Source organism: Pantherophis guttatus, chromosome 5 (assembly GCF_059756535.1).
Source record: "Pantherophis guttatus breed Tessera chromosome 5, ASM5975653v1, whole genome shotgun sequence".
NCBI lineage: Eukaryota > Metazoa > Chordata > Lepidosauria > Squamata > Colubridae > Pantherophis > Pantherophis guttatus.
Window position 1 is genome coordinate 60,553,493 of NC_142067.1, and position 27,204 is coordinate 60,580,696.

General features: G+C 37.3%; 1 protein-coding gene and 1 long non-coding RNA gene across 3 annotated transcripts; one reads left to right on the plus strand and one right to left on the minus strand.

Moving 5' to 3' along the window:
• Positions 1-16,440: 16,440 nt before the first annotated feature.
• Positions 16,441-21,954, minus strand: LOC117669422 (uncharacterized). The gene is made up of 2 exons (XR_015734488.1): positions 21,825-21,954; positions 16,441-16,589 (listed from the first exon to the last, which is right to left on the minus strand). It is a non-coding gene; the product is annotated as an uncharacterized LOC117669422 (long non-coding RNA).
• On the plus strand, positions 16,721-22,073 carry RPL8 (ribosomal protein L8). 2 transcript variants are annotated; one of them, XM_034423842.3, is made up of 6 exons: positions 16,721-16,874; positions 18,103-18,246; positions 18,748-18,889; positions 19,208-19,426; positions 19,851-19,966; positions 21,867-22,073. In XM_034423842.3, exons 2-6 carry the CDS (start codon positions 18,109-18,111, stop codon positions 22,023-22,025), a joined length of 774 nt encoding a protein of 257 aa, XP_034279733.1. In that variant the 5' UTR covers positions 16,721-16,874; positions 18,103-18,108; the 3' UTR covers positions 22,026-22,073. The 2 variants fall into 2 exon arrangements, with proteins under 2 accessions (XP_034279733.1, XP_087751330.1); XM_087895204.1 differs by having other exon boundaries at positions 16,873-17,004.
• Positions 22,074-27,204: the final 5,131 nt, after the last annotated feature.

A 27,204-nucleotide genomic window follows, 5' to 3' on the forward strand; every position in this document is an offset into this window, starting at 1 on the left:
ATGACCGTTACATAGCAGCAAAGGGACATTTTTCTGTCAGGCCGATACTCTATGGCATCTGATTTTTTCTCAACTGTTTTCTTTCTGGGGCGAAGTTGAATCTCAGAACAGTAGATAATATTGGCAAAAAGTGGCCCACATGTACCTTACCAGTTTTAAAGTAATGTACAAAAAACTCAATAAAATTTCAGAATCCAATCTGGGTCGGTCATTGGGACCAGAAATTTAGTCCACACTGCTGGAGAGAAGTTCCCTGAAGATGGACTCCGAAAATTCAGAGGACTAAATCTTTGGTGTTGGTGACCGACCCAGATTGGATCCTGCAACGTTATCCTGGGACACGTATATTCGTCTTCATTCGTGATAAAACTTCAGGATTCATGTACTGCCATAGTTACATTATGTTGCAGCACTTGTAAAGCTAATTAAGCAGGTTAGTATGTGGGTAGAAGACCATCAAGCAATACAAGGGCTGTTGGCTAATCTAAGACAAAAAACATCCCAGCAGTGATAGACCACTTCAATATTATTGCTAAGACTGTGTAGGAAGAAATATCCTTCTGCGTTCTGCTCCAAGTGGGGAAAAAGAAACTGGAAACATGGAGACTGCTTGGAAAGATGGTTTAATGGTGGACAGGATCACATGGTTTGAGTTCCTGAACAGAAAAAGGGCAGATACTGTAAATCCTCTGGTTTTTATGCTCTCTGGCTTTGCATTTCTTGGAGCCCCGAAAGAGTATCCTGATTGGTTGTCAGACTCCCAGGGGGTGGGGGTCTTAGCTAGCCTTGCTGGCTGATGGTCACATGTGCTTCCCAGGTCACATGCTTCCCAGGTCACGTGGTGAGTTTAGGTTGCTAGATGGGGCCCATTGTGTTAGTTTCTGTTACTATTGTGTTGCAAATGTCCTTTGACGAAGGGTTGGGTTTCTGCCTCTGGCCCATTAACAAAGGGTGCGGGGCAGGAAAGTGGGAGCTGCTTGGTCTGTAAAATATGCTTCTCCATTTCTCATCCAGGGAAATATAATATTCTGCCTTTTTAATATTTCCCAAAATATTTCATTCTTCTAGGAAAGGGGTGGGTGCTAACCTCCTACAACTGTTCATCAAGTCTCCAGAGAGACTTATTTTCTATCGTTGAAATAAGTAGGATTGCTGATGATAATTAAGATTAAGCTATTCAAACGTTAATTCCTGATAATTATAAATCATACACAAGGAAGTCATTTTTGTTCTAAGCTTGTCTTTATTATCAAGAAGTATTTCTTGGTTCTGTACTGATTAGTATTTTCCCATCTGTTTTGATCTTGAGTCTGTTTTCTGAACGTCTCACTTTCGATTCTGGTCACAGCCATCCAAATTCTGCCTAGATGATTATATAAAAAAAGACTGCTATTTGTAACCACCCACCTTTTAATTTGTAACATTGCTTATATGCTGTTTTTATGCTTTTAATATTTTGATTGTACACCGCCTAGAGTCCCTCTGTGAGGGAGATTGGCGAGTCCTAAATATGATAAATATTTGTAAAATGAGATTCCACTTGGTAAAAAGAAATTAGAAGATGTCACTAAAAAGACATTATAAAATGCAACAAACTGACAAACATGGTAAAAATAGTTATCTGAATCTAGTTGAGATCAATGGAGCAAGTTGGAAAATAACCATTTCTATAAATCCAGTACAAATCAACAAATTCTGTACAATAAAGTGGTCAATCGTATGTTTGCTAATAAGGGAAAAATCTGCCCATGGATTCTATTTTTACTAGAAAAATTATGTACAGTATATCTACATTGTAAGCCAACAAGAGTCTGAACTACTGGGTAGAAATGTGGAAAATAAATCGCATAAGAACCTCAAAGATACAGTCTGCTTATCTGATCATGTCTTAAAATATGTCTTGAATTTTAACTCATGCTCTGAATTTCATGTACTTATTTGTGAAGTAGAAACTATAGTTTCCCAGAAACCATAGCAACAGTTAGTATTCTCATATCCATCAATAGCAGCTGCATACAGAAAGAAAAGAGTACTGAAAAAGTTACCTTTACAATAAGCTTAATGGATCAGTTTTCTTCTGCTCCAATCATCTTTCAGAAGCATTCCTTATTCTTTTTCCGATTCCAAGCAGTTCAATTTTATACCATGTTACATGGTATAAATACATGGTACCATGGATCAAAGGGTAATATTGGTATGATTTTCAGGTGTGTTTTTTATACAAACATTACTAGCATTTTCTTCTTTAATTTTGTTCTGAAAAGAGAAATAAATTGTATGAAAAAAACCCTTCTTTTGCATTATCACAAATTATATAAATGTCTAGGTTTCAAGAAGCTGTTTTGGTTTCTGGTGTTGTAAAATGCTGTTTTGCTTCTGGTGTTGTAAAATGGCAGTTCAAGGGGTAAAAAAGCACAACAGTTTGGTCTATGATTGCCACTAGGCAATTTTGCATTCTGGATTTAATAGGCTTAGAGATGCTTTAGAAGGCCATGAGCACCATTTCTTCATTTGACAACCCTTTCATTGGTCATTTGATATACATTGACGGAGAAGTATATGGAAAGGCTTGTTTGCTAAGTATGATTAATAAAGACATATTTTTTATCTGCATTCTGTCTCTTAAATTCCTTACAACAGTACTATTACTACAGGAAGAAAACAGATTTGGTAGCCACTGAACTAATTCAAAACACCATTATAGTCCAAGACCTATCAAAAAGGCTAAATGCAACAAATAAAATAGAAATATAAAACTATATAAAATAAAACCCTGAATCAGGTAATAATGTCACAAAAGCACCAGGAAACTTTTAAAAGCCATAGTTATTGATAAAGAGTTTTGTAACATTAGAGATATGTGAAAATAAAAGAAATTATAACCTCATAATTACTGGAGCAATTATGTTTATTGGCAGTTGGCGCTATGAGTTTCAATTGCCATTTGGATATATAGTGGACATTTTAATAATACTGTGTTTTCCCAAAAATAAGACCTAGCCTGGTTTTAGCATGCTCCTAATATAAGCCTTACCCCAAAAAATAAACCCTAGTTAAGGTTGTCATCAGCCAGGGGACGTGGCCAGCACGAGAGGTGGTGTCCGGTAGCAGCCACAACCTGCACAGCACAGGTGAGTTGATTACCTGTCCAAGCAGCAGATGGAGGCAAAGGTGCAGGGAGGAAAGGCAGATGATCTGGACACTTCTCATGGGCCGCAGGAAAGCCGAGAGTCAGGTTGGAGCAGGAAGCTCATCATGTGACAACACCAGCAGCACACAGGCAGAGGTGCAGGAGGGAAGGCAGGCAATCCCGATACTCCGCACTGCCCACAAGCAAGCTGAGAGATGCGAAGATGAGCATCCGGCAGCCGGCCGCCCACTCCATCCCACCATCTCCCATCTTGCCTGTGGCCTGCGCAACAAGTCTGGATTGCATGCCTCCCCTGTGCCCCTGCCTCTGTCTGCTGCTGATGTTGTTGCACAAAGATGAGCCTCCCACAGCCGGCTGCCAACTCCAGCCCACCAATTCGGCTTTCCTGTGGCCCGCACAGCGTGGCCCAATTGCATGCCTCCCCCTGCACCTCATCGTCGTTTGCTCCCTGGACAGGTATTCAACTCAACTGCTGCGCAAGCTGCACAGCCCCAGAGTGCATTGAGCAAGGGCATAGTGGGCTATAGCTACTGCCAGACAATGTCAGCCCCCATGCGCTCGCTGCTTTTTGTGCGCATGCTTGGGGGGCACCCAGCCAGGCTGATCACCCTGAAATCGTGTTCCCCCCAAAATAAACCATAGTACTTATTTTGGAGCCCCCAAAAATATAAGACTGAGTCTTATTTTCAGGGAAACATGGTATGATGCATAGCTCAAGCAGGCTTGACTTTTATTCAAAAGGTTACTATATTTGCTAATTGTCATCCTAATGGGTAATACCCCATTTATGTCAAAGTACAGTTTCCTGTGGAAACCATATAAATTATTTAAATTATTAATTTTGTTAATAGGGTTTGGGGAGGGCAATTATGCAATAGAAAAGATGGAATATTCTGACTGCCAATTTAAATCCTGATTCCTCTGTTTTAATTCAGCCACAATTTTATCCAGACAAAGAAACTGCCAACAAGGAAAGGCCACAATATACCAAGTCATTGCTAATTTGTCTCTGGGATAGAGCCAAACCTGCTAAGCAAAGTGAGATGGACCAGGAATTGTTGCTATAGCTAAACTTTTGAGTTGGTAGAGTCTTCATCAAATCCCAAAAGGAGATGCAGTTTAATCCTAACCATATACAAACATTAGAAGATGAGTGAGAAACATTATAACTTTTAGGAATTTTGGTTAAATGATGTCTAAGCTAAGGATCTCTTTACAGATGCACAGCATCCAAAACATACTCAAATAATTCAATCATGGATGGGCTATAGTTATTTTCAAATTGATTTATGAACTTAACAATGAATTTAAAATATGAAAGAGGAGCTTTTTAAACTCTTGCCTGAATTGACCAGCTGTTAAAAGTTTGAAACTGAACATCCAAGAATTAACATGTTCAATTTGCTTATCCTCTATTGTCCATCTAACTGGAGTCTTAAAATACTTCCTAGAAAACATTGTTGAAAGAAAAATTCAGTTCCAGTTCCAAGCCAGGAATAAATTGGAGGAAAATTAAGAAATAAAATTAAGAAATAAAGGTCCGTTTATTGATGAGCAGAAACAACATACACAGCGTGCAGTTCTGGGACAGCTGACAAATGGAGTTGAGAGTTAAGGGGTTTTTATACCTTCTTGATTCCTATGGGGTCATGTAGGGGTCATGGCTGGCTCTATAGGCAAAAGGGGAAATGCAAATCCTAGGTGTTTGTCTGAGTTAATCTTGTCAATCTTTGGCTTGCCTAATTGTGTTATTTATCTGGAGTTTCTGTCTGACCCAGACCTTCTTAATGGATTACCAAATCTGCATTTCTAAAAGCTGGCCTCCTCAGTTTCTGCTTGGGGCAGGGAGATTGGGGCTGGTTTCTGCTTCCCTTAAGATTTCTCCCCATTTCTCCTTTAGGGGAAATATTCTATCCTGCCTTTTTAATATTCTTCAAAATATTTCATTCTCTAGGAGGGTGGGTGGATGCTGAATTTCTACAATATCGAGACCTTTCTTTTGAAATAGTAAATTTCAAGATGTTCTACAGTACAATAAAGCAATATACTGTAGCTTTAAGACATCTTTGGAGAACTATTTGGATAACAGACTGCACAAAGAAGAATAGAAAAGGAACAGTTGAATGGAGGATGGAATTCTGACTTGGAAACAACCTCAGTTATGTTATGAATATAAAAATGAAGCAATAGTGGGGGAAGAATACAGCCTTGTTGACTAGGTTACTTAGGTGGTTTACTTTTGACTTGGATGGTAGCACCATGGTATAGTAATGTAGGTAATTTAAGGACGATCAGTTGAAGTAGGAGCTAATTTCCTCCAGTTATTCATGAGGGTATTATATCAAAGTTCTATCATATAGAGTGCCTTTAAGTAAATTACAATATTATCACAGAGATGTGGTAATATACTTTGATCCATAATAGAGTGATCAGAATTTAAAGGGGGATGGGGAAGCAAAACTTTGCTTTAAATAACTGGACAAGAATTCCACAGACTATGACCTACAAAAATTATGTGTTTTGGTACCATATTTCTTGAGTCCCTATGAACATTATCTTCTGTAATAAATTAACCTCTCAAATAGTGGGCTAAACATTATCTCAGTTTTTTTACAGTATGTCAAGGCTGCAAACTGCTGTACATATCCAATTTTAAGAGAATTCTTAAAATTAAATTCTGTTGTGCTAGCCACACATTTTAAAGTTATAAATAACTCTTCAATTCCTAAAGATTGACTTCATTCCACCATTTTTCCAATATATAAAAAAGATAATACAAGTTATCTTGCAAATTACTGCCCAATTAATCTTCTATCCATTATCAGCAAATTCTATGCCAGATTGTTATGTTATAAACTCTTGGACTGGATGTTCTTCAAGAACATTTGGCCTCTGAGCAAACTTGCTTTACTTTTATTTGCATTCATTTTACTTTGAATGAGTACTATTTGATATAAAAATTGAATTTTAAAATGAAAATCCTTAATCAAGTATACATGTTTGTCTCTGCTTTCTAACTTTTTTAACATTTAAAAAAACCAAAAAGATTTTAAAATATGTTGCAGGAATATCTGAAAAGGCCAGGGAAATTTTCAATCAACACAATATACATATAGATTTGAAACCCAAAAATACATTAAGATGGCAGCTTGTTCACCCCAAGGATAAAACAACCAGATACAAACTAAACAATGTGATATATGTAGTACAATGCAGTGAGACATGTACAGATCTGTACATTGGAGAAACCAAACAACCACCAAACAAATTCATGGCATAACATAGGAGAATAAACCCATCAGGATAAGATTCAGCGGTCCATCTGCATTTGAAAGACAAAGTGCTGTCTTCACTCTTTTGAAGACAGCAAATTCCATATTTACTGTCTATATAGGGACGTGCATAAGCGCACCAAGGTGCCTACCATCCCTGTCCTTATGTCCCTTTTTATTCGTATCCTTTTCATGTATTCAAAATCATGTTTATACTTTTATCTGTTATATGCTTGACAAAATAAATTAAAAAAAAAAAACATTTTGGACAGAGATGTATGGTTTGAAAGAGGGGTCAAAGATGGCATTTACATTAAGATTGACCAGCCCTCTCTCAACAGAGGGGGAGGGATACTACACCACCTACCTCCTGTTTACAACTTAGTCCTTTCAGCAGTCCGAAGAAGGTTCCACACCAGTTTGCACTATTCAGGTGACCTGACAGCACAGATAAATCTCCAAGTGTCCTCAATGACAACTCTCCAAGAGAGTGCTAATGACCAGATGACTGCAAGGAATATAAATCCTTCCATTCTCCACCATTCAGTCAGAATTGAAGAAGCTTCTCGGATGAGAAGCAAAATGTGTTCAAGGAAAAACAAAGTCCTTTTGAATAAGCTCCTTTGGGACAACCATGACCTGGATGACTGAGAATCTCCATAGACATTTTTTAAAAAGCAATATAAAGCAGAAGATACACTGTGATGAACAGTTTAAATTCCAGGCACAGCGTATCCTTGCTAGCCTAGGAGCTAATGCCAACTTTACTTTCCACTATTCCTACACTCTGAAATTTAGGTAGAGTCTAGATATAGTGGCTGCAGCACTTTTTTGCATTCTTAGGATGTTCCTTAGTATTGTCTAAAAATGTATTGTATTGTAAGACCTCAATTGAATGTGACTATCAAATTGACTATTGACACACATAGACTGACACACATAGATAGACCTACTATCCCTAACCTGGCCATTCAGATCTTCTAGTGATGGACCCATTGCCAATCTAAATAAAATTCATCTAACTTACTGATGGTCATCCTCTTCTCTTTCCATTCAACTTTCCCAGTATTATAGAATTCTCAAAGCAGCTGGCTTTTTAACAGAAGTGGTATTCAGCTGATTCAAACCGGTTCGGCTGAACTGGTAGCAGAAATTGCAATTCCCGGTAGTGGAAATCATTTCACCCTGACCTAACTCTAGCAAGCATTGTAGCCTCTTGAAAAATGCATTTTGCAGCTGACCAATAGGCATTGTTTTCCTCTTACTAGAACTAGATCTTACTAGATCTTGTGAGATTCTTTAAAAAAAAGTTTTTGACAACTGGCACTCGATTTAAACAATGGCAAAAGGACATTTCTAAATAAGTATGTCAAAGAAAAAAAAATGAGTATTACATATAAACTATTGTAATGCTGAAGAAAGAGGTGGTTTGCCTTTACCAGGTTTGAAATGTACTTTGATGCTTGATGTTTGGTTTGGATGAAAGAGTGTGTGACTCCCCAAAATAAGAGATTACTTGAATTAGAGGGCCACAAACTAAGATTTGAATGATACACCTATTTATTATATAACAAGATTAAAATAAATGTTGATTTTAAGAATGAATTTGTTAGATGTGCCATTCTAAGGGTTTGGAACAAATATAAAAAAGGTCTCTATGAAGGTACCTTATATGTTACCTCAGGAAATCTTTTGTAGAAAATAAATTATGGCTAGACCAGACTGGTGGACCTATGGTTAAATAGTATTTTTTAATCATGTTGAATATAATAATGGCCAAATCTGGCCTTAGGTTCTGTGTTGGTACTCTTTCTCCAATAAGCAACTGAGTTGGAAGATCATTTAACAGCAATTTTATTAGAGTACTGTGATGAAGAGGATTCTCTCTGTGAAAGGAGAGAATCTTGAAAAATGGCTTACATTTACCTTTATAGTTAGCACAACAAAGAACTTCAAAGTAAAAGTTTATTGGTTTAGAAATAATCATCTGTCCAAATGCATCATAAGAATTAAATATCCAATAATATTTGAACATAGCAACAGAAAAGAGCATTGTATTCTGAAAAAAAGTAAAAGAAACATTTGCAAGGGGAAAGTGTCACAGTGGATATGAGTAAAATACATTTATAGGGCTTTCCAATGCTGGGTTTGAATACTTGGTTTGTTCCTTAGCTGAAAACGAAACTATTTTATCTGCAATGTATTGAATACACCCCTGCCAGTCCTGGTTTCTAAAATAAAAGCTTTTTACATTCTTCTTGAAGACTAGGGCTTAATACATTTGAAAAAGGCACATTTAAAATACAAGAAAATCCATGTTAGCTAGCCAGTGCAATAGTACTACAAAACCCATATTGCAATATTACAAAGTCTGTCCTACATGGACGTCATTACCGTCATGTCCAATGAAGAGTTGGAATCAGAAGGATGTGTCTGCCACTGGTTTACATATTTACAACTTAAGTTACATTAGCCAGGAGACTACAGTGCTAGTATAGAGTAGTTATCTGGCTGCCTAAAACAGCTAGCCTGTTTGGTTCATGCTTGCGCGCTATCCATGGTGCACCATAGAGGGTGAACTAGCTGTGCACCAGAAAGGAAGACGAATGGCATCCTAACCAGCTCAAGGTTGACTCAGCCTTCCATCCTTCCGGGGTCAGTAAAATGAGGATATATATTGTTGGAGGCAATATGCTGACTCTGTAAACTGCTTAGAGAGGGCTATAAACCTCTGTGAAGTGATATATAAGTCTAAGAGCTATTACTATTACTCAGTGCTATCCTGCATCCGGGGCTTTCTCCCTCCACTGAAGTTGCCTTATAAACAGGCACCTCATCCAGGAAGGTCCAGCATCGGCAGGCTTCTGACTGTCCATACAAAGCACTGGCTTGTCTTCCCACCACCAAAGAATTATTTATCTACTTATTGATTATTATTTATTTATTTATTTATCTACTCAAATAGAACTGTCAACCTTGACGCTGGCTAGACGGTGGCCATCTTTCTATTCTACTGGGGGGGGGTCTTTTCTTCAAAGCTTCAGTGCTGACACAGATTAGAGATGCAGGATAGGGAGTGGGAGTGGGATGTAGAGATAGCTGGGCTGCTATAACCAAAACAACATTCTTTCTCCTGGGAACCAAGGTAATGTGTGCAGGTGGTTGGGAGGTAGAGACTGGGGTCATCCATCATCTGGACTGTATGCTGATTGGGAAGTGACAAACTTTTACTTTTAATTAAGGGGAAAACCAGTGGGACTTAAGAGCTGGTTTTCACCAGCATTGTGCCAATATGACATACCCTAATAAAATGTTCTTTGAGGAAACCTCAGATCTCGGAGTTCTTTCGTTCGGGGGGATGTTAGTTGGAACCCTGAAATGAACATGCTTTCAAATTGCAAGGTGGGCAGAAGCTGAGGCAAGTGACAGAAACTCACCCACTATGTGTTGCTACGACTTGAACTGCTGGAGCAAAGACCATCCCCCGCGTCATTAAGCTGTTGAACTATTATGTCTTTTATATTTACAACTGAAAGAAATATTTAATTTAGACTTTAAAAAGTTATGTGTTTGCTTTCTAAAAAATGAATTTGAAACTGTGGTAATGATGAGTATGTTATTGCTAAAGTTTATAAATTGTTATTGAAATCATTATTGAATTGGAGACTGAATTGCATGATTCAATGGTCAAAGAATTTGGGTTATAATATAATGCTTCTACAATGGGAAAATGTGTGGGCAAAAAGTTTACAATTTACACTAAATTATAATCTAAACAATTTTTTAAATAAAATGATGTACTGTTGGCATTTAATATTCAATAAACTATCAAAGAATCAAATGTGTATTGTATTGTAAAGAAGGAGCTTTTTACCATCTTTTTTGGGCTTATAATAAAGCGAAGAAATATTGGAGTAAGATTCATATTTTAATACATAAAATTCTTAAAGTGAATATAAAATTAAACTTTGATTGTAATGGACAAAACTTGAAAAAAAATCTGGAACTTTGCTGTTATACATGTTGACAAGAGCAAGAATGCCTTATGTACAAAAATGGAAAGATACTTTAATTCCCATAACAGATAAATGTTTGGAACTAGCAGTGATGGTTAAATAAACTGCTTCAATCAAAGAAAATAATATATCAAATTTTGTTCCTACATGGAAATTGCTTGTGGATGTTGTGAAAAAAAAAATGAAATCTTGACTTTGGGTTTTGCTGATTTGATAAGTTTGTTGTTATAGAAATGGCAGGTAGTCCTCGACTTACAAGACACGTAGTCCTCGACTTACAACCATAATTGAGCCCAAAATTTATGTTGGTAAGTGAAACATTTGTTAAGTGAGTTTTGCCCCATTTTACAACCTTTCTTTCCACATTTGTTAAGTAAATCACGGCAGTTGATAAGTTAGTAACCCGGTTGTTAAGTGAATCTGGCTTCCCCATTGACATTGCTTGTCAGAAGATTGCAAAAGGTGATCACATGACCTTGGGACACAGCAATGGTCATAAATATGAACCAGCTACCAAGGATCTGAATTATGATCACATGATTATGGGGATGTTGCAAAGGTCATAACTATGAAAAATGATCATATGTCACATTTTTCAGTGCCGTTGTAACTTTGAACGGTCACTAAACAGTTGTAAGTCGAGGACTACCTGTATATATTAAGTATGTAAAAGTAAAAGGTTGAGGCTGTATGCAGTGATGAAATGTAAAATTTGTTACTACCGGTTCTGTGGGCATAGCTTGGTGGTGGGTAATGTGACTGGGTGGGCGTGGCCAACTTTTTTTCTTTTTACTTTTAAAACCATTTTTTCTACAACCCCTTTGGCCGAAGAGGTTGTAAAAAAAATGCTTTTAAAAGGCTCTGACAATCCCAGCTGAGCCGTGCGATCATTGGAGGCTTTTTTTTTAATTTTTAAAAGCATTTTTTCGGCCAATGAGGTTGTAGAAAAAATGCTTTAAATTTTTTTTTTTAAAACCCCTGATGATTGCGCAGCATGGGGGAGGGCAGGGATTTTTGCTATTGGTTCTCCGAACCACCCACCGCCATCGCTACCGGATTTTTTTAAAAAACCTCTGATGATTGCGCGGCTCAGCTGGGCATGGTGGGGCAGGGATTTTTGTTACCGGTTCTCCGAACCACCCATCACCATTGCTACCGGATCGGGTGATCCAGTCCGAACCGGGAGCATTTCACACCTGGCTGTATGTTATCATTTTATTCTACTGCACTAAAAAGGGTAGGAAGTTAATGCTTTTCTTTCTTTTTTCCCACTTTACCCTACATTTCTTTCTTTCCCCTTTTCCCTTCTCCCTTTTCCCACTATTTTGATTTTCATTTGTATTTTATACTTCGATAAGTTTAATAAAATTATTCTAAAAATGAAAAGATTTGTAAAACTGATTTTCACTGCATATCTTTCAGGGTTGTAAATACTTCCCATATATTATTATTTCCCTTAACGTAAAAATAATTAAAAGCAAAACAAAATAAGTCAGCAGTGATAGCCTAGAAACCAAGAGAAAGTAAGTTAAATATATATAAAGTTTATTATCATTGTGCGTATATACACAGTATACCCATACAAGTTCTAGTCCTCCCTTCCTATGAAAGCCAGCTGGGTGACTGTGGTCAGTCATTCTCTCTTAGCCCAACCTACCTCCCCATATTGTGGGAAAGGTAGGAGGACAAAGGAGCATGTTCACCGCCTTGAGTTATTTACAAAAATAATAAAGGCGGGACATAAATAAATAAAATATGTCCACAGCATGATGCAGTGACCAAATAAAACTATCAAGGCCAATGGATTGCTACTTTTTTGCAAAATGCAGTATTTGATAAAAGTAATTGCTATGATCTAAGTTAGGTATTGTGGAGAAGTATATTATATGTATACTTCTACTTTGATTTAAAAAAATAATTAGATAAATTACACATTTTAAATATTGAGTTATAACAGTCATTCTGTCCCTGCCCCCAAAATATCCAATCTTAGAATAGAATAGAATGAATGAGCTGGAAGGGACCTTAGAGGTCTTCTAGTCCAGCCCCCTGCTCAAGAAGGAGAACCTATACTATTTCAGGTACTGGAAGTGACTGTCTAAACTCTTCTTAAAAACATCCAGTGATGGAGCACCCACGATTTCTAGAGGCAAGCTGTTCCACTGGTTAATTATCCTCAGTTACGAAGTTTCTCCTTAATTCTATGTTGCTTCTCTCTTTGGTTAGTTTCCAACCATTGCTTCTTGTCCTGCCCTCTGGTGCTTTGGAGAATAATTTGACCCAGTGGTGAGATTCAAATATTTTAACAACCTGCCCTAATGACAGGCTCGGAAGGCATGGCTGGGTGGTCATGTGACTGAGTGGGCAGGGCCAACTTGATTGGTCTCACCCTTAGAAAATTTCTCCTTAGTCCAACTCACAATAAAATAGCACAATAAAATAGCACTGTTCCAATAAAGAATAGAATAGAATAGAATAGAATAGAATAGAATAGAATAGAATAGAATAGAATAGAATAGAATAGAATAGAATAGAATAGAATAGAATAGAATAGAACAGAACAGAACAGAACAGAACAGAATAGAATAACAGAGTTGGAAGGGACCTTGGAGGTCCAACCCCCTCCTTAGGCAGGAAACCCTACACCACTTCAGACAAATGGTTATCCAATCTCTTCTTTAAAACTTCCAAAAATATTTAAAAATATTTATTTTCCAGATGGGCAGCGATACTTGAGTATTTTGAATTTGCATGAAAATACTGATGTAATGCTGGATAAACATGCCACACAGCTATTGTTGCCCTTAAACTACAGGCAGCCCATCTTGGTCCAAAAACTCTACCAATCTTTATGATGTCAATGTCAGGTTCTTCAGATATTTCATCAAGTTCAATTCGGTTCTTATTGGATTGATGAAAAATAGAGCATATCTTCTCAATAAATATTTTTAAATGTTTTACGTGCTTTATTTCCTTTATGGAGTCATCTAAAATGAGTTGGAGGTGATGGTTCAAGCAGTACCATATGATGATGTTTGAAAACTTTTTTGCTATTCTAGTGCTCACTCCAGATTTTCTCCCAAGCATAATGCTGGCACCATCAGAGCAAAACATTATTACATTTTTTTGTAGGTAGTTCTGGATAAACCCAACCTTACATAAACTTTCCCGAACTGAAGATCATATTGTCTCTGCATCTTGTTTCTTCAATTCAACAAGCTCGACAAAAATTGTTGGTGGGCTCTATCACAACTGGTTTGCAGGATACCATTGAGGCTTTGTCAATGATCAAACATATTTTCAGATTCTGTGCAATAATGCTGGTAAATATTTCGGTTTTAATTTTGTTTGCAATGCACTCAACTATTTTCAGAACTGTTGGCCTTGAATTCAATCCTATTCCCAGATCTACTCCATATTCAGTTTGCAATTCTATCAATTATTCTATGATTGAAATTGGTCTACATGCTTTTGCCAGGCTGCAAACAGTTTTGAACATTTTACAAGTGGTGCCTAAATGTTTTTCAGATATCTTGTCCATTGCTTTTGTTATGGCATCCTGCTCCCCTTGTTGTACGTTGTCTCTACAAATGGTGTGAGCTTTTGATGTGAAATGTTCTCTCATTTTCTTCCTTAGAGACGCCTGCATTTGAGCTTTTGCTTTACTGATTTCATCTTTGCATGTTCTGGCTATCTGCTGATAATCAGACTTAATCAAGAGTCCCTCTTTCCATTTTTTGTACTTGTCCTTTTTGTCTTTCAGTTTGTCTGAGAGACCTTTGTGCAGCCATTCTGGTTTCTTCATGAATTTCTTGTTTTTCTTTTTCAGTGGTATTGCATTGGACTGGGCTTTTATGATTGCATTTTTCAGAGTTTCCCATGCTTCTTGAGTTGTTTTCCACTTTAGGATTTTCATCCATGGAATCTTTCCTAGGATCTCTCTAAGTTTGTTAAAATCAGCTCCTTTGAAGTTTAAGACACTGGATTATTTTCTATTGTTTGTGTTTGCATTATATTGAATTCCAGTATGTTGCCCCATATGGAGATAATAATGTATTATATTGTATAATCAATATTATTTTTTTATCAGGGGTGTCAAACTCGATTCCATTGAGGACCGCATCAGGGTTGTGTTTGACCTCAGGGGAGCCAGGGGGGCATGGCCAGCTCAACATCACTTATGTGATCAAATGCCATTTTTGCTAGTAGTTTGTTTTGCTAGCACTCTGCCAGGGAAAACGGAGCTTGGGACAGTTGTGCACGGCCCTCCCAGGCTCCATTTTTGGCTGCGATGGCCTCCTGCAGCCCCATGCCAGTGAAAATGGAGCTCAGGATGGCCATGCTTGGCCATCCCGGGCTCAGTTTTCAGCTGCGACAGCCTCCTGCAGTCCTCTGCCAGTGAAAACAGAGGTCGGGGTGGCCGTGTGTGGCCCTCCTGGGCTCGTTTTCGGTTGTGACAGCCTCCTATAGCCCTCTGCCAGCAAAAGCTTGGTTTTTGCTGGCAGAGGCACTGCAGGATGGTCCTTTGCTGTTTTCAGGGCAGCCCCGTGGGCCTTATCTAAACACCCCTTGAGTTTGACACCCCTAACCTAGATCATTTAGCAGTAAAAAAATATATATATTCCACCATTCTTTTGGACCAAACTGATTATGGGCGTTCTTTAATATGAATGAGTTCTTATTAGTCTGTTTATTTTTCCTAATCTTGTTTTGTTGTTTACTTCCAAAGTTTTACCGATTGAGGTTATTTACCAACATTGTAAATAAACAGACACACATACTCACTTCTCATGTTATTGGAGATCAGGATATTTATACATAAAATTATGTGAGCTATGTAGCAAATCTACTTAAATTATCCATCAGGCATAACATTCTCACTAACAGTAGCATTTTAGAATGTTATAAAGCATTAGCATACTTGAGTGGGATAAGATCACTTAATAATTTCAACAGGAAACTATGCAGAAAAGAATTATATTGGAATAGTAATATATTTGCATTATGATATAAAAAGCAACATTTATGTAATGTTTATGGGAAGAGTAAAAAAAGTAAAAGTAATGTTTATGCGACTCTGGTCAGTAATGATGGGAAACTGGACAAATTTTATAAATGGTGATAAAATAATAGAATTCCAAATTAGCTCAAGAACTGAGCATGGTCCTATAGCAAGTACACCACATACAGAGAGCATGCATTCTTATATAGGGCTTTGGAAAGGGGTATTTTAATGAAGGGACAATTGTCCAAATCAATGAAGCAATAATTATTTTTATGTTCCCTTTCAGGACAAAATCTTCCCAAAATAAATTAATTCAGAACTAAAGGCCTAAAAAAGAGTTTAAACAAGTAATCTGACATAATGTATAGATAAAATTGATAGTTGCAAACATAGATCAGCACCTTTATTCAATTTGGAATTGCCAAGGTTTATTACCTAATTAATATTTGTATTCTCTGAATCTTTTACAGACACCTTGCTTTGGAACATTTAAGTCATTATGGACCTTAACTGTATCTGACATGACTTTTAAGACCAAAAACCAACAATTTGATCTGTCTTTTCCCCAAATATTGAATGGATGTACCCAAGAAGTCATTGAAAAGGCCACAACAAAAACGAAATTTGATTTCATTTTATTAATTATAAAACTAGTCAAATTTGATTATACTATTAATAATGTATTCAAGGGTATTCTTTCTGCAACACTGATCATTATAATTATCTATATCAGTGGTTCTCAACCTTCCTAATGCCGCGACCCTTTAATACAGTTCCTCATGTTGTGGTGACCCCCAACCATAAAATTATTCCTAAAACCATTGAAAATATGTGTTTTCGAATGGTCTTAGGCGACCCCAGTGAAAGGGTCGTTCGACCCCCAAAGGGGTCCCAACCCACAGGTTGAGAACCACTGATCTATATGATGAGTTGTTGAGTTCTCATGATGATACTCAAGGCTTGCAGAGCGGGCTGTATGTAATTCTGAGGCCTCAGTTTATTAGGATGGGCGATCGAGCCCCTTTATTTTTGGCTTCGGGGTTTCGGTCTCCGGGAAGCTGTCTTTTTTCTTGATGTATTTTCTTTTCTTTTAATTTTTATCCGTAGATCGGCCAGAGCACTTGAGGAATCGGGCGGCCTCAAAACTGAATGAACAAACAAAACAAATACATAAATAAAGTAAGTAATGCAACGGGAAATAAAGGAAAACAGGACAAACATTCTGCGCGGAACGTAAACTGAATGCACGGAGCACATCTCTGAAGACGTTAGCGACCAAGCAAGAACGAATTCAGATTCCTGGGTACCAGAACTACATTACCCAACAAGCACGAGAAGGCTTGGCTTGCCGCTTTCCGTCCTGGCCGGAAGGAGTTTGTAGTGCCGTCATTGCCGCAGCTTTCTTTTTCCTGGGGCAGGCTCCGGCAGAGGTAAGAATGTCTCTGATATGGGGGAGAGTTACAAGCGTATCCGTCTCCATCGGGTCTCCGTGACCCCTTCCTGGCCTCCTCTGAGGATTATTGAGCTGCTTGCCACCTTGTCGAACCTTTCAGAGCGGAGGTCGGGTATTTTCGGGCTCTCTGTAGCTAGTTAGCTTCCGCGGCAAGGGAGCGTCGGTCCTCTTTGGCCACGAGCAACATTGGAGAAATATGGCGAAGAGCTTTTCTGTTTGTGATTTGTTTAAAAGTTTATCTTCTAGTCTTTTTTTAATTTTCGTTCCGAGCTGTTTTTGAAGCCCTTCATCTACAGCATGTCAGCTTTTCAACCTTCAGTTATTAAACGATAATTCACAATTGATCCACTGCTCATTAATCATTTTTACCTTTTGATCAACATTTACATTCCTTTTTCATACTGCCACTGCATACGAAGAACTTCAAGTTAACAGAAAAAGAACACCAGTTTCTCTTAAGATCACATGTCCACAGAATGAGTTGGAACTCTCAAAAAATTAGGCTTATGTTTAAAAAAACCAATGACTGTTTAACTCCTTGAATCTTTTTAAATGGAGGTTTAAGGGATGCATAAATGATAAATTGATCAGATTAAAAAGGACCATAGTTCTTTTAGGTTTGATTTAATCACTGTAAATGAAAATACAGAAAGATAAAATGTTTATAGATTTCTTGAAATTTGTTTTAAAAAATGGAATACTAGGTAGAGGGAACGTTTAAATTGAGTTATGGATAGCACTGCAGCTAATATTGGTACATTGTTACTGTAAGATCAGAATTTGGTTGATCTCAAGAAAACTAGAGTTAGAACCAATTAGTATTTAGAAAGGTCAACTACAGGAAAGCCCAAGCAGTACAATAGAACTTGATTGGAAAGTCAAAAATAGCCCTGAAGAAATAATTGGTTTTAACAATTTTCAAATTAATTTGTTTACCCAGTGTATATTCTGCTTTTCCCAAGGAACTCAAGGTGTCTTACATTATTGCAAATTAAATCTTTAATTTTATCCCAACAACCTTAAAAGGACTGAAAGAGCTAGTTTAAAGTTATGCATTAAGTTTCCAGAGCTACAGGTGGATTTATTTATGATCTTGTCAGGAGCTTAATAGTTTTTATTTTAATGATATGTGACATTATAGTATATATTAAATAATGGACTTGTTCTTAAAAAATCCTAAATAACTGATTCCAATTGTTTTTCAGTGCACAATGGGCCGTGTAATACGAGGTCAAAGAAAAGGTGCAGGTTCTGTTTTCAGGGCCCATGTGAAACACAGAAAGGGTGCAGCAAAGCTGAGGGCTATTGATTTTGCTGAAAGACATGGCTACATCAAGGGCATTGTAAAGGCAAGTGTCAGGTTGTGAAGTTCCTGTGAAACAAAGTAAATTTTATTAAAGTTTAAAAACAGTTTTTACTAATAAAAAAAGATAATACCAAGAGAACAGACTTACAAATACCTTGTTTAAAATCAAAGTGAACAGAGGCTTCAGACTTTTTAAAGTGATGATTGGATTGAAAGGTTTTTTGAGTGTCATACAAGAATTAAACTATGAATTTAAAGTTCTTATTTAAATATAGTAAATATCTGGGTGAGAATATAAAAATGCATCTAAACTTTTCACATGCATACATATCCATCTTTTCTAATATAATCATTGCAGTGGGTATTAAAAACATGGCACTTGAAGTACTTAGTTTCTGTCGCCTTGCAATATTATTTTGTGGGTATAAAAACATCATTTTGAGCTGCCGGAGCACAAGTAAATATTTCTTTAAGTAAAATTGTAATATTGTTAATTGTATTTTTGAAGCCATGCACTTCTCAAGTATTAATTGTGTTTTTCTAGGATATCATTCATGATCCTGGTCGAGGAGCTCCTCTTGCCAAAGTTGTTTTTCGTGATCCATATAGGTTTAAAAAACGAACAGAACTGTTCATTGCAGCTGAGGGCATTCATACAGGACAGTTTGTTTATTGTGGCAAGAAAGGTAAGTAAAGACAATTGGTGGCCATTTATGATTTCTTGTAACATCTGCATACTTTGAAAAGTTGATACTGGAGAAAAATACCAAGAAATAGAAAAGAGACACACAGTCTGGCAGACCTTCAAAGTCAGGCATCTTTGTTAGGGATCAGGTGTCAAGAGCATCTGCTGCTCTCAAAAGGTTACACCCTTAGCCTTGAAGATGCTACCAAACTTGCCAACTATTTTATTGCTGTAGAGCAACATGATTCTTCCTCCTGTGTAACCGGAGGTCACAGTATTGTAAAGAGCATTTTCATTCACGCAGATGCATTCCTTTCAGCTCAGCTCAACATTGGCAATGTCCTGCCTGTTGGAACAATGCCAGAAGGCACCATTATCTGCTGTCTTGAAGAGAAACCTGGAGATCGTGGAAAACTAGCTCGAGCTTCTGGAAACTATGCCACTGTTATTTCCCACAATCCTGAAACAAAGAAGACCAGGGTGAAGCTGCCTTCTGGATCTAAGAAGGTGATCTCTTCTGCAAATCGAGCAGTTGTTGGTAAATACTACCCCTAAGATTTCTGAACCTAAATATATGGTTGCAAGCTGTAATATCTGAAGTTTACACCAGGGCAGTGTTTCCCAAACTTGACCCTTTGAAGATGTATGGACTTCAACTCCCAGAATTCCTCAATCAGGCATACTATTCCTCAACCAGGCATATTGGCTGGGGAATTCTGGGAGTTGAAGTCCATGCATCTTAAAATAGCCAAGTTTGGGAAACACTGCACTAGGGCAACATGGCATGGCACTGGCAGTATAAAGGTTATGAAAATGTAATGGTAATTTCCTATTTCAGAAAAAAATTAGTTATGCTGATATTTAATATGACAAACTAAGTAGGTTTGAATTTAGTAAGTGTTTGCAAAAAATGTCATTAGAGATTATCTTTTGTGGTAATTGTACTGCTCATATTCTTGTAGGTATTGTTGCTGGTGGTGGTCGTATTGATAAACCCATCTTGAAGGCTGGGCGGGCCTACCACAAATACAAAGCAAAGAGAAATTGCTGGCCACGAGTCCGTGGTGTGGCTATGAATGTATGTAGTTTTTGTATTTATCATACTAACATGCTTTTTACTTTGATACATTGCCTAAAAAGAAAAAGTCTCGTAGGGGACATGGATCTGTACACTACCTGTCAACATCTTAACAAAGCTGCAGTTTTTCTTGGGTTTGCATGTTAACAAGCCTAGGAAGATAGGCATATACTACAGAAATAGTCTTACTGGAAATAATTTTATGTTGGTCCTAAAGGAAGAATGTGTTTTTATTTTCAATTAAAATTAGTGATATCTTTGCAGATGATCTGAGCTTAGTCTCCAGCACAAAATTTGATCTACATAAGCTGCTGCTTTTTAGATCAATCCTGTTCCAAAAGCTCTTTTACTATCAATTACCAGGGGAGGGGAAAGGAATGAACTTTGGACAGAACTTTCCTAAAGTACCTGTCTACATACTTTCAGGACCTCATCTTAAATGCATATTTTCTTGGGATTCCTCCACTACTATTTGAGCCAACAAAAGATACTGCTTTTTAAAGAAGGTGCCACCTTTGATGCACATCCCTAGCTCTTAAGTTATTTGGTAAAGAGGATAAAAAGAAAATTGAAGGAAGTGGAAAATAGAGAAGACTTTTTATAATATAGTTTTATGAAAGATTGGTTTTGACTTACCCATATTTCCCCGAAAATAAGACTCAGTCTTATTTTCTTGGGCTCCAAAATAAACACTAAACACTTATTTTCAGGGATGTCTTTCCCACCCCCACCCCCATGTATGGAGGCCCACTTTTGCTTGCGTGCAGCAGGCAGGAAACCATATGGTGCACCATTGGTGAGGTGGAGCTGCCCGGCGCGCCCTACACTGGCTTACCTCAGCCCCTGCAGCCAGGCTACCCACCTCCTGACACTTGCCTTGCCTCATGGCGGCAGCAGCCCTATCCAGCAGGACCTTGCATGATCGCCAGCCCACTTCTTGCTCGCAACCACAGGAGGCCAAGTGACACGCTGGTGCTGGAGCCACAAGGCAGTTGTTGCGGCGTTGATGGCAGGTCTGTGGGGGGCCTGAGATAAACTGGTACGGGGCGCATGGGACAGCTCCACCTCTGCCTTATCTCATGGCCGCAGCACCAACACCTCACTTAGCCTGTTCCATTGTGGCTGTGAGCAAGCAGAAGTAGTGAGCCAGCGGCCATGTCGGCTCTGTTGTAACTGATAGTGCTGCCACCGTGAGGCAGTTGTCAGGGCGTGAATAGCCTGGCTGCAGGGACCCTGATGTAAACCAGTGCATGGGCCAGCTTCACCCCCCTCGCGTCACCTCATGTTGGCACTGCGAGCAACCAGATAGAATGGGCAGGCGAGTGGCTGCACAGGCACTTAAGTAGGGCTTATTTTGGGGGTAGGACTTATATTAGGCGCACATGTAAAACATGCTAGGTCTTATTTTCAGGATAGGTCTTATTCGGGGAAACGATAGTTATGTGTCTCCTCCCTCAAACCTAATTGTGAAGTTGATGTTCATACTTTATTTTAAATCTTTACTCATAACTAGTATTTTATATTGAATTCTATACTTACACAGTAATACCTATTATATTGTTTGCAAGATGTTAAAGTCCCGAATGGTAATATAATACAACAAAATGTATAATATAAAATGGTAATACAACATTTAGATCAAAGCTAATACATGGCTATCAATTTAACGTTTTAAAAGCAGAAAGCAAGAGATATTATATTCTCTTCCAGCAGATTGAATCATTTTCTAAAAATTGTTAATGCTGGTTCTTGCTTGCAATGGACTACTGTCAGAATCTTTTGTTTTCAGTTTGGTAACATTAACAATGTCATTTGCCTAATGGAATTTTTAATTAAGTTCCTTTAATATTTAAAATACCTTCCTGTTCTGTCCTTGATTTTGATTGCTTCTCTTTCCCAGCCTGTGGAACATCCCTTCGGTGGTGGTAACCATCAGCACATCGGTAAGCCTTCGACTATTAGGAGGGATGCTCCTGCTGGTCGCAAAGTTGGTCTTATTGCAGCCCGACGTACTGGTAGACTGCGTGGGACAAAGACTGTGCAAGAGAAGGAAAATTAAATTCTTCACTTTACTATATCCAGAAATAAATGCCATCTGATTAAAAAATGGAGTGTGAAAATTATTTTAGAAATATCTACCAAGCAATTTTATATTTAAAATTTATATATTTATTTATATATGATCAAATATCTAAACCAAAAAAAAGTATCTTTTGTCTTCCTACCTTGGAAAATGGATCTCTGCTGATTCACCCAGATAAATATCTCTTCCAATCCACAATAATTACAGAAGAATAAAGGGAGGAGCAATTCTGTACCTACACTATGTTCCATACAGCACAACTGCTTTAATTTGGGTCCAAATGCAGAGAGAGGATAATATATAACAGTTTCATTTCATTTTTAATAAAATACCATGTTTCTCCAAAAAGAAGGCCGGGTCTTATTTTCTTTTGACCTCCAACAGCTAGGCCTTTTTGGAGGGTTCTAATTATTGACTCACCTTGCGGCGGAGGCACCAACAGCCCCACCCAGCAGGAACTCGCTGCTGGCCCACTTCTGCAGCCACTCGCACGCATTGCCCTGGCCTCTCTTTTGTCTTTAGATGCCTGCCGGAAGGCATCTGCAGCTGATAACAGCTCCAGATCGAACTGGAGCTCTGTTACCAGCTGTAGATGCCTTCCAGCTGGCATCTAAATGCAAAACGGAGGCTGGGTAATGCATGCAAGTGGCAGTAAGTGGCCGCAGAAGGCGAGGCAGGTGTTGGGGTGCGTGAGGCCTGGTAAGTAGGGCAGCTCCACCTCCCTCCCCACCCTATCTTATTTTTTTACCTGTGTGCCTCGTCCCACTCCCTGCACCCTGTGGGGTGAGGGCTAATTTTGTGTGTAGGGCTTAATTTGATTGTATGCGATAAAAAATGTGATCAGGCTTTTCAAGGTGGATCGTCTTTTTGGAGAAACACGGTAGGTAAAATTTAACTGTCCAAGGATGGGAGCTAAGCAATGCTGAACTGAAGTTCTCTGCTAACAAAGTAGGGATACACCCTGTGGTCTTCCTCTTCTCTTTTGACCTTGCATTACATGAAGTATAATACCAATCAGAGTCTACAGTGTGTGTGCCCCAGGTTTCTTGCACTGGAATGTGAAGTTTAGATGTATGTTGAAATAAGGACTGGATTTTTATTAAAGATAACCAGCTAGCAACATTCCTAGGCATTTGGGGAAAGAAGCCCAAGCTAGAAGCTAATTAGGAAGACTGCCTAGTTTGCCTTTCAATATGGGAGTTTATGATCCAGCAGCCTGCCAGTGGGTGAGTTAAGATTACTTATGGATTTGATGGGTATTGTCAGTAAAGACGGCTGACCTTCATTCCCTGCCATTTGGGAACAATTTGATTGTACTAATACTGATCCTGGGCAGTAAAAAATTTTTTTAAGAAAGTAATATATGTATCAAAATGGATCTATGGAAAATACAACATGGGGGTAAGACATTTTACATTCTGAAATTGGATGAGAAGGAGCTTGACATTTATAGGTTGGAGCATCAGCTCACAAATGCTGCAGGAGAGCCGAGGCCTAGATTATATCATACAAGAAGCATTTAACAACTGTTAAAGAAAATAGGCAAGATATTGTTGAGACAAATCCTGCTATCAGAGTAGATTCTTGATATAAAGCAATTTTTTAAATTTATTTTTTCTTAAAGGGCAAAAGTTGGAAGCAAAAGTAGCACTCTATTTTTGTAAATAACCAAACTCAGAAGCTTGTCAGTATAGCTTCGTAATATACAATAAGTAATGGGTATATTTTGTGAATTCCAGCTGCTTAAATGTATCAGCATTTTGCATTCATTACTAATTTACAGTGATCTTTTGGCACATAAGAATGTCTAATTTACTTTAGGGATATCAAGGAGTATCTTAGTTTGTAGCATCAAGTGACCAGTCAAGACAACTGCTATGGACTTTTAAAATTTATTCTAGCTTAATAGCTACACCTATTCTACAGTTGGTAAATTTCTCCTGAAAATAAGAACACTTTTTTTTTTGAAAAGTTTTTTCGATTTTATTTCTTATACACATAATATAAAATGTACATTTTCTTATACATAATTAATCATACATATACATGTTTTCCTTAAAGAAAGCATTAAAATAAGGCATTTTAATTACATTCGGAGTTGCTCTTCTACCCTTCCCTCATTTCGCAACAAACCTTCGGCTTTCTTTCCCTCCCCTCCCTCCTCTCCTACTTTCTTCTTCCTCCTCTCCTACCTCATCCTACTTCCCCTTCTTTCCCCCACTCCTCTCTTCCCCCTTCTCACCTTCTCTCCTATTCCTGTCCCCTACCCTTCCTTCCTCTCTTTTTCCCTTTCTTCCATTCCTCTCACTCCCTCTCCTCTTTACCCTCTCCTCCTCCTCCTCTCCTTTCTATCTTCCTTGCTGTGGAATATTCTCCTTGTTTGGTATCTGAGCAACTCCTGTATTCTAATAATATATACTTCCTTTCAGTTTCTTTTCAGATTTATTCTATCAGTATTATCATCATAATTGTACATTCTTATAATCTTCTTTCTTTCCCCCCTCCCATCCCCCTTTTTCATTTACTCTGGTATCATCTAGGTTTCTATTTCTTTTTTATCTTCTCCCTTGTTTAACTTTCTATTATCTAAATCATTTATCTATCCTCTTATCTTCATATTTCTTTTCTAACCATATATAAAATCTTCCCCATGTCTTGAAATACACTGATTCCTCTTTGTCTCTTATTCTTAAAGTTAATTATTCATTTCCGCACAGTCTAAAATCTTTTTTATTACTTCACTTTCTGACGGAATTTTTTCTGTCTTCCAATTTTGTGCAAATACAATTCTTGCTGTTATTATATGTATAATTAGATACACATCTTCTTTACTATATCTCTCTGGAAGAATACCCAATAAAAAAAACTCTGGTTTTAATTCTATAGATTTATGTAATATTTCTTCTAACCATTTCTGTATTCTACACCAATAATTTTTTGCTTCTAAACATGACCACCACATATGATAGTATGATCCCAGCAAATGCAAACATTTCCAACATTTGGCTGATTTATCCTTAAATATCTTTGCTAATCTTTCTCGTGAAATATGCCACCTGTAAAACATTTTATATAGATTATATGCAGTTGCCATTGTCAATTTATAATTCCTTTCCCATAGTTGTTGCCATTTCTCTAATTCTATTGCATACCCAAAATTTTTCGCCCATATTATCATTGTCTCTTTTACCTCTTTATTTTCCAATCTAATTTGCAACAAATAAATTTACAGTTTTTAAATCATTTTTTCATCCTTTCCAGTCATTATCTGATCCAACTCTGATTCCCCCAAATTAAAACCATATTGTTTCAAGTCTTTATCATATCTTGATTGTATCTGCAGCCGTGTATACCAGACAATCTCAATCCCTTGTTTTTCTAAGTCTTGTTTCTGTTTTAATTCTCCCTTCTCTGTTAAAATGTCTTTATATCTTACAATCTTGTCCATATTAATCATACTTGGATGTGTCAACGCTTCTATTCTTGAAAGCCACATTGGTACTTTCATATAATGTTTTTCTTTTACTCTTTCCCATACTACCAACAAACGATTCCTTACACAATGTCTCTGGAAGTATCCATGGATCCTATTTTTTCCATACCATAAGAAAGCATGCCATCCTAGTTGTAAGTCATGTCCTTCCAAAGTCAATAGCCTTGTTATTAATAAAATCCATTCTTTAATCTAAGTTAACATCGCCACTTGGTGATACAATTCCCAATTTGGTACACCAAATCCTCCTCTAATTCTGGAATCTTGAAGCAATTTAAGGTTAATTCTCGCTTTTTTCCCTTGCCATATATATTTCCACATCATTTTATTCAAACTTTCAAAGTATTTTTTCTCCAACTTTATCGGAATTGTTTGAAAAAAACAACAATCTTGGCAATACATTCATTTTGATTAATGCTATTCTCCCCATTAAGGATAATTGTAAAATTTTCCATTTTTCCAAATTTGTTTTGATTTGGTTTCTTAGTTTATAATAGTTATCTTCCTTCACTGTAATACATCTTGAGGTTAATTGGATACCGAAATATTTCACTTTTTTCACTATTTGAATATCTAACTTTTTTTTTTTTTTGCTTTAATTTATATGCCGCCCTTCTCCGGAGACTCAGGGCGGCTTACAATGTGTTAAGCAATAACCTTCATACTTTTGTATATTTATACAAAGTCAGCTTATTGCCCCCACAATCTGGGTCCTCATTTCACCTACCTTTGAAAGGATGGAAGGCTGAGTCAACCTTGAGCCTGATGAGATTTGAACTTGCAGTAATTGCAAGCAGCAGATGTTAATCTGTTAATAACAGTGCTTTAGTCCACTGTACTACAGGCTACAACTTCTCCATTAATTGCTTCTTTTGTTTTTCTCTCATATTTTTAACTATAATTTTTGTTTTATCTTTATTTATTTTCAATCCAGCTACTTTTCCATATTCCTCTATTTGCTCAATTAACTTTGGACCCGTTTCTATTGATTCTTCCATAATGAATACTAAATCATCCGCAAATGCTTGTAGCTTATACTCTTCTTTTTTAATTCTCATCCCTTTTATTTCTTTGTCTTGTCTAATTTTCCTGTTTAAAATTTCTAGGGTCAGAATAAATAATAGTGGAAATAATGGACATCCTTGTCTAGTTCCTTTTCTTATATCTACTTTCTCTGTCATTTTACTGTTTATTATTACTTTAGCTGATTGAACTTTATATGTAGTCTTAACCATATTGATAAATCTGTCCCCAAAATCCATCTTTTGTAATTGTAAAATCATAAATTGCCAATTCACATTATCAAATGCTTTCTGAGCATCTAAAAATAACAATGCCATTTGTTTCTCTGGATGTGCCTCATAATATTCCAATGTATCCAAAATAATTCTTATATTGTCTCTAATTTGTCTTTTAGGCAAAAAACCATTTTGGTCTGGGTGTATAAATTCATTTAACAGCCTCTTCAATCTTTCTGCCATAATTGATGCAAATATTTTATAATCTGCATTTAATAGTGAAAGTGGTCTATAATTCTTTATTTGTTGTAAATCTGTTTCTTCTTTTGGTATAAGAGTTATATATGCCTTCATCCATGAGTTCGGTGCCTTGGCTTCTATTAATAAATCATTAAATACTTGTAACAATATATTACTTAGTACA

Bases quoted from the DNA above. Each gene is read 5' to 3' on its own strand.
- RPL8 (XM_034423842.3), top strand. From the start codon at position 18,109: ATGGGCCGTGTAATACGAGGTCAAAGAAAAGGTGCAGGTTCTGTTTTC. The intron at 18,247-18,747 runs GCAAGTGTCAGG...GTGTTTTTCTAG, and splicing joins ACATCAAGGGCATTGTAAAG to GATATCATTCATGATCCTGG. The intron at 18,890-19,207 runs GTAAGTAAAGAC...CATTCCTTTCAG, and splicing joins TGTTTATTGTGGCAAGAAAG to CTCAGCTCAACATTGGCAAT.